General features: G+C 44.9%; 1 protein-coding gene across 16 annotated transcripts in view; it reads right to left on the bottom strand.

Annotated features, from left to right (window-relative positions):
* PHF20L1 (PHD finger protein 20 like 1) overlaps positions 1-4012 on the bottom strand; it is a 79395-nt gene extending 75383 nt beyond the window's left edge. For 13 of the 16 annotated variants that reach the window (XM_060201192.1, XM_060201189.1, XM_060201182.1 and 10 more), the window contains exons 1-2: positions 3899-3999; positions 1142-1260 (exon numbers count right to left, since the gene is read on the bottom strand). In XM_060201192.1, coding sequence (XP_060057175.1) covers positions 1142-1224 — 83 coding nt within the window. In that variant the 5' untranslated portion in view covers positions 1225-1260; positions 3899-3999. Of the gene's footprint in view, positions 1-1141; positions 1261-3686 lie in introns of all 16 variants that reach the window. The other 3 variants (XM_060201131.1, XM_060201119.1, XM_060201126.1) reach the window with 3 other exon arrangements.
* Between the last annotated feature and the right edge of the window lie 7502 nt (positions 4013-11514).

Consider the following 11514-nt stretch of genomic DNA (forward strand, 5'->3'; position numbering starts at 1 on the left):
CCCAGGTCATCTCGGCCTAAGGACAGAAGTGGCGGAAAAACTCTGAAAATAGCTTTCCAAGCTCCGCGGTGATGCACGCAGTGAGACAGCTCCCTGAGGAAAATCCATGGAGCTACGTGCTGTGAAGACCGCCTTACCCGCTCCAGAACCTTCTCCCAGACTAGAGCAGAGGGAGAGGCTGTCTGAAACCAAAATGACAACTAGTTACATTAGTGGGTGACAGAGCCAGACTCACGGGCAAGTGGGCTGCATACTGCTGTGTTGTTATATGGAAAACTGGAAAATGTTATGCATGTACACACTACTGTATTTACTGTGGAATATAAAACATTAATTCCCCAATAGAGAAATTAAAACAAACAGACAAACGCTCCAATCAGTGTGCTCGGGGTTCCGTTCCCTGGGTGGTTCCCAGGTTCCCCACCTGACTGTCTTATTTCCCTCCCCCTCTCTGGACCCCAAGGAGCTGCACTCTGCATCAGACTACAGTTTGAAAACTGTCCCGAAGCAGAGCCCACGAAAGAGCCCGTTAAGTTGAGGGCAGGGGTCAGAGGGGAGAGCATAAGCACATGCAGAGTTCTAAGACGCGATGGCAAGAGACAAAACCCCAAGTCAAGTATCACGACTTAGGAAGATTCTGGGATTTGCTACCTGTCACTGCCAACTCAGCCAAGTGACTTGATGTAAATCAACCCAAATACAAATGCCCACTATGGCTTTTCACTACAGTGAAACTAAATGTCAGAAAGCTAGTGGAATGAGGAGTGGCTGAAATGCTCCTAAAATAAATAAGCTTCACGAGGAGGTGACGCAGCCCAGATGCTAAGAGGTCCCACCGAACACCTTTCTCAGGCTGGCGAGGCAGGAAGAGAAAACTAGATCACCCCCGCCCCGCCCCAGCTAAGCTTGTCTTCAGACTTAGTATTTAAAGAAGGGAAAAAAAAAAACAAAACAAGCATTTAAATACTAGACCTGCAAAGTCCATTGGTGAGTAGGAAAGCTAAACAAAACAATTTATTATTTGTATTGAATGTGTGAATCTGCTGATATTCCACCACAACCAGGTGTGAAACTCGCCAATGCAAACGAGCTACGGACACCACGCCGCGCGTTAGGTCCAAGGGCCCCAGACATGCCGTACCATTTCTGTAAGTAGTCCAGTGCCTCCAAACGAGCACCGATCTCAAATGTGATTCCAGGACGATTTGGGGGCTTTTTACTCATCTTGAGATTCTAGTCTTCAGTATTCGCTTTCACTACCTCAAGGGAAAGAGAGAGAAAAAAAAAAAAAAGAGTTAGATTCCAATGCATGAAATGCTCAGGGAATTAAACATGTGTCGTCTGTTGTTCTTAAAACACTACCTAAGAAGTTAAAACAGCTGCCAAGTTTTTAAAGACATATGAGTGCGATACTTCTAACTAGAGCACTCTGCAACCAGCAATCTCCATGACGAACTAAGAACACAAGAATACTATTCAAAAGGCTGGATAGACAGGTCTTACAAAATGCCTGAAGCTTAGATGTTAGAGCAGCTAAGGAAATTCTCTCTAATATAGATGGTAGCACGCCCTTCTCTTGTTGGATGGTCTGGATGACTGCTGGAATCCTCGAGACCAACCAACCAAGTTCTTCATCAGCTATTTACTAGATGCCTCGTAACACCAAGCACCACCCCCCCACCCCCCCCCCCCCCCGCACACACACACACACACACGAAGACTAGGCACACTCTTCCGTCAGTGACATCTTAACCATTCCTCCTGTGACTAGGACTCCTCGGCATGCCTATAACCTCCCTCTGTAATAATGATTGAATACTTTTAAGTTTACATCAAAAAACAGAAATGAAAGCTGCTAGCCTGGCGGCTTTGACAACGCTGAGCGTGCCCTGCGCTGCGTGTCTGTATGTGGTGCCCAGATGCCGCAAGGTGGCCGTGATGCTGGACAAAAACTCACTTAGGAAGCTCCCTCCCCATGTTCCTATCCTGTGGACTGTCCACGACTGTGGCCACACTGGAAGCCCCGCACAACTGAAGCAGACCCTTTCCTGCTAATTCCTGGGGGCTTCTGAGGCACCCTCCCCCCAAGTGTAACAGGTAGCCAGGGAATTGCTTTTGAGGTAGGTGTAGGGATCCCTAAAATTTTTTTTTTACATTTAAAAGTACTATAAGAGACTAGCTCTCCCACCTTCTATTTAAATAAATATACAAAAATAAAATAAAAACATAATTCCGTTCATTTTCTGAAGATGTTCATAGGAAACAAAACGGAACACTGATATAAAATGTCAGGGTTTTTTTTTTTCCCTTCTTTGAAAGAATCTGACAGGAAAAAAAAGACAACCAATACTACTGATCCTGAAAATACGTAAATCAAACTTTAATAATCATGCCCCCACCCCTTCCCAGTGCGGCATCCGCACTGACAGCAATCACGATTAACAATGGTAACGCCAACAGACTCTTCCTGCCTGAGGCCCCCGAGTTCCAGGTTCGATCCCCCAGCACCACAGTAAGCAGAGAGCTGAGCAGAGCTCTCTGGTTAAAAAAAGAAAAAAACAAAAAACCAAAACAAGTGTTAACGGGCATCTTGCCCAGAGGTCTCTGGTGCGACACACACATACACACACACGAGCCTGTTAGGGGGAGGCCCTGGGAGGTGGCGGCTGCTGCTCCGGCGCTCGGTCGCCCCGGTTCCAACACGACCCGCCTCCCCAGTGACATTTAGGGATGAAGTAGCGAACACCATCACCACAATAATGTGCGTGTGTGTGTGTGTGTGTAATAATGCATGTTTGTAATAATGCATGTATGTGTAACAATGTGTTGTGTAATAATGCATGTGTGTAATAACGCACATGTGTGTAATAATGTACGTGTGTGTAATAATGCACGTGTGTGATAATGCATATGTGTAACAATGTGTGTGTAATAATGTGTGTGGGTAATGCATGTGTGTAATGCACATGTGTGTAATAATGCACGTGTGTGCAATAATGCATGTGTGTATTATGCACGTGTGTGTGATAATACATGTGTGTGATAATGCATATATGTGTGTAACAATGCGTGTGTGATAATGCGTCTGTGGGTAATGCATGTGTGTAATAATGCACGGGTGTGCAATAATGCATGCATGTGTGCACAATAATGCATGTATGTGTGTGTAATGCGTGTGTGTGTGTGTGTGTGTGTGTGTGTGTGTGTGTGTGTGTGTGTGTATATGGGTGTGTGGCAAGAGGTGGAAAGCTGCGGCCTAAACAAAAATAAAGTGAGAGAGGGAGAGTCCATGGAGAGGGGAGGAGAGGTGTGGGGGGAGAAAAAGCACAGAGGGGAGTTCTGAAAAAACACAAGCAGAAAACGACGAACTGCGCCCGCGGGAGCCCGCGACACGCACGCACACAGTAGGGCGACGGGCGCGGGGGCGGGGGGGGGCGGAGGAAATTAGCGATAAAGGGAGGGGGAAAGAAAGATAAAACACGCAGAGCAAGGGCCGCGGGGCAAAGAGAGAGGAGGAGGAGGAGCAGGAGGAGGATGCGCGGTGCTGCCTGGAGGCGGCGGGCGGCGGGCGGCGGGGGGGGGTCGTCGCGGCGCCCAGACAATGGGGGCGGCGGGCGGGCGGCGCTGGCGCGGGAGGAGACACACCAGCCGGGCGGCCCCCGGGCCCCGCCGCCGCCGCCTCTTACCGACGCGGCCTCCGCTCCGAGCGCACCGCCGCCGGGCCGAGCCGGGAGCCAGCAGGGCGGCCAGTCCCCGGCCTCCGCCTCCGCCACCGCGTCCGCCTCCGCCCGGCCCGGCAGCCACGGGGGAGGGGGAGGGAGCGGGCGCGGGCGCTGCAGCGCGGGCTTCGGGCCCCGACGTCCCGCCGGAGGGAGCAGCCCTGAGCCTTCAAACCCACTCGGTATCCGCTGCCATGGCCTCAGCCTCAGCCGCCGCCGCCGGACAGCCCAGGACGCGACGCCGGACCCCGGCGACGTCAGTCTCCGGCGACGCACCGGAAGCGGGGCTGGCCGCCTCACGTGACTCGCGAGGGTTGGGCTCCGGCCGTGCAGCTGATTGGCTAGTCGTCCAGGTGGGCGGAGCCACGTCTACTGGCTCGTCTATTGGCTCGTCTGTCGGCTAGCGGGAGGGGCCGTGAGTGAGCGCTGAGCGCTCGGAAGCTTTCGGAAGATGGAGAGGAGGCCCCTGAGCAATGCTGCTTCATCAGTGCTTACTGAGTTCCCCTAATTTGTTACCCTGGGCAAAGTGCTATACATGCAGTACTTGGTTTCTTAGGTATTGATTCCGTTCCACAATAAGAAGAGATCAAGTGAATTTTATTTTATCCAAAGAGAGAGAGAGAGAGAAAAAGCCAGGAGAAGCAGTGGGTACATCATGCAGGCACTAAGCCCCAGAGATAACCCTGGTGCCTATAAAAAATTATGTGTGTGTGTGTCTGTATTCTATGAAATTACTTACAGGTATTCAACTACTTTATTTGTAGAACTAATCCAAAGTCATATTTTCCAGCACGAGACAAACTAATTTAGTCACTAAGGGTACATAAGAGACAAAAATACAGAATCATCGGTTTAACTTTCCCTCCCCCCACTAAAAAAGATCCAGTGGTTAGTGGTATGAAGGCAATAACCTGGGGAAGTGGAGAGAGAGAATTTGTATTTTGTAAGTACATCACATGATAGTCACAGCTACACAATTGAATAGCTCTGCACCTTCGAGGATATCCTTTCAATAAAAGAGAGAGAGAGAGAGAGAGATTACTAAGACACTGTGTGTGTGTGTGTGTGCATATGTGCAGATGAAAAGTATACTGCTAAATTAATGTGACTTCCCTAAGACTACACAGATAATGATGACAGAACTAACTTCATTAAACACCTATCACTTCCCCATTCTGGAACAGACACAGGACTAAGTGTTTTCCACGACTCTAGAAGCTACAGGAGAAAGTGTTTACATAATCAGGCAGATGAAAAAATAACCTCTTCAAAGCAAATGTGAAGTGAAGCATCTTTTTTAGTCTTTTACTAGTGCCACTTTGTCTGTCAGGCTTTCAAAATGCAACATTGAATACAAATAACATATTTACATGGTTTTCAGTGTTGAGTTAAAATAGCAAAGTACTTCTCTATAAGCTTCAATTACAGTGAGATTCAGTGATTTAAACAACTATATTCATATCTTTCTCTTCAGCAGACTTTCATTCAGCACTTGCTATGTTACTAGTAGCTACTGAGCTAGACTGAGCATGATGATATGTAGAGAAATGTAAATAAGATAGTCACTAGTGGATGAATCTTTGTCTTCCTGTATTCTGGTGGCCAGCATCTGAACTCATTTGCAATGGCTGGGAGATTTCCCATTATGATCGTCATAGTGCAGTGCAACATATAATTCCAGATACTTCTGAAAACATGGTAGAATTGTGTTTACCACCCTCAGAATTATTGGTGGCCATTTGATTTCTGTTGGGTAATAAAATGAGCATTATCATGATGAGTCAGTAATTAAAAAAGCTAAATCACTAACCTTTCTGAATTTGGCAAAATGAAAAGAGGGTTTTTGAGATGGTGACTGCTCTAACAACTCAGATTCCAGACAGATTATTACCAGGCCTGAACTCATTGCTAATCTACCACTGCTACACAGATCAACAGGAAAAAATATGTATTGTTTTTGCTATTTAGACCTATTGATGCTTTGAAAATTGTTTGTTACACAGTATAACCTATTTTTTCCTTTTTTAAAAGTTTTTATTTATAAAATGGAAACACTGACAAGACCAAAGGGTAAGAGGTGTATAATTCCACATAATTCCCGCCACCAGAACTCCATATCTCCTTCCCTCCCTGATAGCTTTCCTATTCTTTAAACCTCTGGGAGTATGGACCCAGGGTCATTATGGGGTACAGAAGGTGGAAGGTCTGGCTTCTGTAATTGCTTCCCAGCTGAACATGGGTGTTAACAGGTCCATCCATACTCCCAGCCTGTCTCTCTCTTTCCCTAGTGGGGCAGGGCACTGGGGAGGTGGGGCTCCAGGACACTGAAAGATAACTGCCTTATTAATTTTGGAGGAAGAGCCAACCTCAAACATAAAATCATGAAGATGTTAGAAACTCCACCCATGGTCTTTGTTGCAGATTAGTACCTCTTCTCGGCTATCTTAACTTGACCCTCTCACTAAGAACTATAACAGAAACTGCTAGTCATGCTCATAATAAGGAGACATTTTTTCAGCAGCAGTTGTAGTATTAGTGATCAGATCTCTTACTTTCAGCCCAGAACCATGGGCAAACTAAATCCTGGGAAAAGACTGCTGTTTTATAAGCCAGTGGATAATAACAAAAACAACTATTGTTGCATAGTGAGAAATTGAGGTTGTAAATTAAAATACAAGAGGGGGGTAGGGGTGGCACATGGGGTTAACCACACATAGTAGGAAGCACAAGTCCCGGGGCATGGATCCTTGCTGTGAGGCAGGTCTGCAGGTGTCTTTCTCTCCCCTCCTCTGTCTTCCCCTCCTCTCTCAATTTCTCTCTGCTCTACCCTATAAACAAAGGGAGAAAGAAAAAAAAGGCCACCGGAGCAGCAGATTTGTAGTGCAGGCAGAGAGCCCTCGAGATAGTCCTGGAGACAAAGTAAATTAATTAATTAAAATAAAAGATACATAAACGGTAACACAGATTCTAGCCACTTGCCACGGTGAGATAAGAATATTCTAGCCTGCCACAAAAAAAGATATTTCTTCCATTTGGGAGACAAGGAGCAGGGAGGTGCTAAATTTAAAATGGAACCTCTTTAATGGTGCAACATATCAGAAAAAAAGAAATGAGTTCTTAGTAAGTGATTTCTGGCTTCAGTGCACTGTACATGTAGGTGTTCTCAGTGGCGTTAATATTAACACCTCCCCCCCCCCCACCACCAGACACATTGGGAGTGTATGAGGAGTGTGAGACTGGCTTTAGCTGTCACATGATTGAAGGCTGTAGTCACATGATGGAAGGCAAGCCTGCAGTTTAGTAGAAAGGACCATAGCTGCTGAATATCCGGAAATGCACGGCATAGTGCCATGCCTTGAATTGCCCAAGGTCATACAGGACATTCAATAGTTTCTCCAGACATTAAATTTAGTGACAAGTCTGCTTTAAATTGGGACTAGAACTCAGCTATATAGATAGGGGTGGTACTTTTGCCAAGATTGTAGCGTACAACAAATTTCCACAAAGGAGCCGATGATGAGAGAAGACTGTCGTTTTTTTTTTTTTTTTTAAGGCACATTTCCAAGAACTTCTCTATCTTGTTAAATGTTGTCGATGATAAAATAGCTCATAGTAGCCGAGGCACTGATTGGACGCTCCAGTATCACGTGGCATTTGTGTGAACATTCAGGGTAAACCTAAATTCAGATGCAAGTACTCAATACTACATTACGTATGAATAAATAAATAAGTAAGTAAATACACTCTATCAAGAGGAAAGACTGAGAAAGCAAAATCCAAGATAAGTAAATCCAGAAATGGTGCCCCAGGGACACACTGAAACTGTGCTTTGTGGTATCCTGTCTCTTTCTCACCCAACACACCCTCATTCAGATGGTTAATATTACCCATCCGTCACTCTATGTACAAATATAGAAAGAAAGAACTTACAGCTGTGTTTGAGCAGAACCAAATAAGCAGTGGGAAAATTATCTTGAAACAACAGTCTTAAGGCAACAACCACTGAACTAAATTCCTCCAATATTAAAAATATGAATATGGAACCATAATATCTCCCAGAATACTTAACAACTATGCATATATTATTTCCTTATTTATGGGATAGAGACAGAGAAATTGCGAGGTAAGAGAGAAACAGAAAGGGAGAAAGAAAGACACCTGTAGCACTGCTTCGTCATTTGTGAGGCTTCCCTGCCGCAGGTGGGAGCCAAGGGTTTGAACTCAGGTATTTGTGTATTGTAGGACATATGCTCTGCCATGTGTACCCCTGCTTAGCTCTTAATATACATGATTTAAGAGAGAAAGTCACTACTAAATTTCATGTATTCCTTCATTTCAAGTAAAACATAAGAAAGCTATTTTTGGGTCTTTAATATTTAATTCAGGGTAGAAAAGAGAAAGCAATTCAAAGTTTTGAGTTTTTTGTTAAGTAAACTAACTTAGTCGAATCCTAAAATGTTCAAGACATGTGGTTCTCTTTGTGTTTGAAATCTCCTAGAAAATGACCATCATTTTTTTCACCTGCTGAAGAACTTCCTTGCCTTTTCACCATAGGTATTCCTTTACGGACTGACCACGCATGATGGATGTTGCAGAACTAATCTCTTTGTTGACTATCTAGGCCATGTATGACCTTAGCAGAGAGATATCATCTCTCCTATGTCCACAAAACATTCTATTCACATTTCTAACATATGTTCCATTGTGTTTTAATGGTTTCTATGCTACTTTCTTAGAATAAGAGACCCTAAGTTTACTGGGATATTCTAGGCAACTCGACTTACCTAATTATTTCTGAATGTTCACATGCTTTTCAGAAACTGTTTCTGAAATTTTTTTTTATTTAAGAAAGGATTAATTAACAAAACCATAGGGTAGGAGGGGTACAATTCCACACAATTTCCACTACCCAATCTCCATTTCCCACCCCCTCCCCTGATAGCTTTCCCATTCTCTATCCCTCTGGGAGCATGGACCCAGGGTCATTGTGGGTTGCAGAAGGTAGAAGGTCTGGCTTCTGTAATTGCTTCCCCGCTGAACATGGGCATTGACTGGTCGGTCCATACCCCCAGTCTGCCTCTCTTTCCCTAGTAGGGTGGGTCTCTGGGGAAGCTGAGCTCCAGGACACATTGGTGGGGTCTTCAGTCTAGGGAAGCCTGGCCGGCATCCTGATGACATCTGGAACCTGGTGACTGAAAAGAGAGTTAACATATGAAGCCAAACAAATTGTTGAGCAATCATGGACCCAAAGCTTGGAATAGTGGAGAGGAAATGTTAGGGGGGTACTCACTGCAAACTCTAGTGCACTTCTGCTTTCAGGCATATATTTTGCAGTAGTTTATGGATACGTGTGAACATATGCTCTCTCTCACAGAAACTGGTGTATATCTAGGTTTTGGGACTTTGTTAGAAAGTGAACCACCTGAGATCAAATTAGAGTATACTATGAAAGGAAAGGTCTCACCCGAGTAATGAAGCTGAAGGGTTGTCATTCCACACGTAAAGTCTCTGGACACAGTCTGAAGTGAAGCATGTTGAGGTGGCCATCGTTGTGTTTATTAGGTTGTGATCAGCAAATGCAATATTATTTGATATGGATTGGGAGAGGCATGCGGGAAAGTGGGCCCTATCCAAGGGTTCCAGGACTGGGGGAAGTAGAGGCTCTATAGTGGAGATGTGAGGTTCTTGCTGTCTTAGGGTTCAAAAAAACAATCGATAGTTAATGCTATCATCACATTATTTGGTAATTGGGTTAACTTTGAAAAGTCCTTTTGTTAGGGTTTGCTGTACAGTACCCAGTATCTTGTATATAGCTGTGCTATTGGTTGATTCTGATCTAGTTGGTCTAGGCTTTTGAGAGAGTCCGCATATCAATTACACAGCCTATATATTGAAAAGATTCAGTTTGTGTTTTGAAACACTTCGAGACATACAATTAATTTTCCCCCTCTCGTATTAATTGACTAGTGATTTATATGACTACATTTTACTAGGAGTGTACATAAGCACCATTCCCACCACCAAAAGACTGTGACCCATCCCTCCCACCCACTCCCACCCCCCACTGTCTCAGGAAGCTGCATGTCTACTCCTCACCACAGGGTTTTTACTTTGGTGCCCTACTTACAATTTGAAATTTTTAAAAATATTTTTTAATTATTTATTTATTCCTTTTTGTTGCCCTTGTTTTATTGTTGTAGTTATTATTTTTTAAATTTATTTAAAATGTTTATTTATTTATTGCCTTTTGTTGCCCTTGTTGTTTTATTGTTGTTGTTATTGATGTCATTGTTGCTGGATAGGACAGAGAGAAATCAAGAGAGGAAGGGAAGACAGAGAGGGGAAGAGACAGACAGACACTTGAAGACCTACTTCACCGCTTGTGAAGTGACTCCCCTGCAGGTGGGGAGCCGGGGGCTTGAACCAGGGTCCTTATACAGGTCCTTGTGCTTTGCGACATGTGTGCTTAACCCCGCTGCGCTACCGCCCAACTCCCATGTTGTAGTTCTTATTGTTGTAGTCTTTGTTGAACAGGACAGAGAGAAATGGGAAGAGAAGAGGAAGATGGGGGGGGGGGGGAGAAAGACACCTGCAGACCTGCTTCACCACCTGTGAAGTGACCCCCTGGAGGTGGGGATCCGGGGGCTCGAAACAGGATCCTTACGCTGGTCCTTGTGCTTTGTGCCACCCGCACTTAACCCGCTGAGCTACAGACCAACTCCCATTTCTGAAATTTTTAAGAATTTTAGACTTTTTTTTTTCTTTTTTGCCTGCATGGTTATGGCCGGGGCTAGGTGCCAGCACTATGATTCCACTGCTTTTAGTGTCGTTTTTGCCGGGCTGGCTTCACGGGCAGGTAACAGACAACCAGAAACACACGGCTGTGCTGAGAACGCAGTTTAATCTTTATTCACGAGCGAGCAAGCAGTCCAACACCTAATCACCACACCATGTGCTCCTCCATCTTTCTCCTCCAGCCACAGAGAGGAATTCAGGAAGTACATAGGCTAGGGGTTTGGGGAGAAGGGAGAAGCCGAAACTAGCAAAGGCTAAACCAAATCTCCCGGAGGTGGGGGGAGTGAGACCAAACCAGTGTAACAGAAAAGACCATGTCAATAGACCACAATGTCAAGCAATGTAACAGAAGCAGAACTAGATCCCAGAAGCAGAACTAGAAGCATACCAAACATCTTAGCAGCCATTTTTTCCCATAGTCTTGGATAAGACAGAGAGAAATTGAGAGAGGAGGGGGAGATAAAGAGAGAGAGAGAAAGATACCAGTAGATCTGCCTCACCACTTGTGAAGTGTCCCTTCTGCAGGTGGGGCCCCTGGGGATTTGAACCCAGATCCAGTGTGAGTTTCAACAAGTGTGCCATCACCTAGCCTCCAGAATTTTAGACTTTGGAGTAGTAATTTTTTACATATCAGTTTTGGCTAATGAAATTCACAAACTTGAAAAATATGGGGAGTTGGGCAGTAGTGCAGTGGGTTAAGCACAGGTGGCGCAAAGCACAAGGAGCGGCTTAAGGATCCGGGTTCAAGCCCCCGGCTCCCCACCTGCAGGGAAGTCGCTTCACAGGTGGTGAAGCAGGTCTGCAGGTGTCTGCCTTTCTCTCCCCCTCTCTGTCTTCCCCTCCTCTCTCCATTTCTCTCTGTCCTATCCAACAACAACGACATTAATAATAACTACAATAAAAAACAACAAGGACAATAGAAAGGAATAAATAATAAATAAATATTTAAAAAATAGAAAAATATGTATTTGACTCAGCAAAACTTAGAAGTACACCAAAT

Source organism: Erinaceus europaeus, chromosome 1 (genome assembly GCF_950295315.1).
Source record: "Erinaceus europaeus chromosome 1, mEriEur2.1, whole genome shotgun sequence".
Taxonomy (NCBI): domain Eukaryota; kingdom Metazoa; phylum Chordata; class Mammalia; order Eulipotyphla; family Erinaceidae; genus Erinaceus; species Erinaceus europaeus.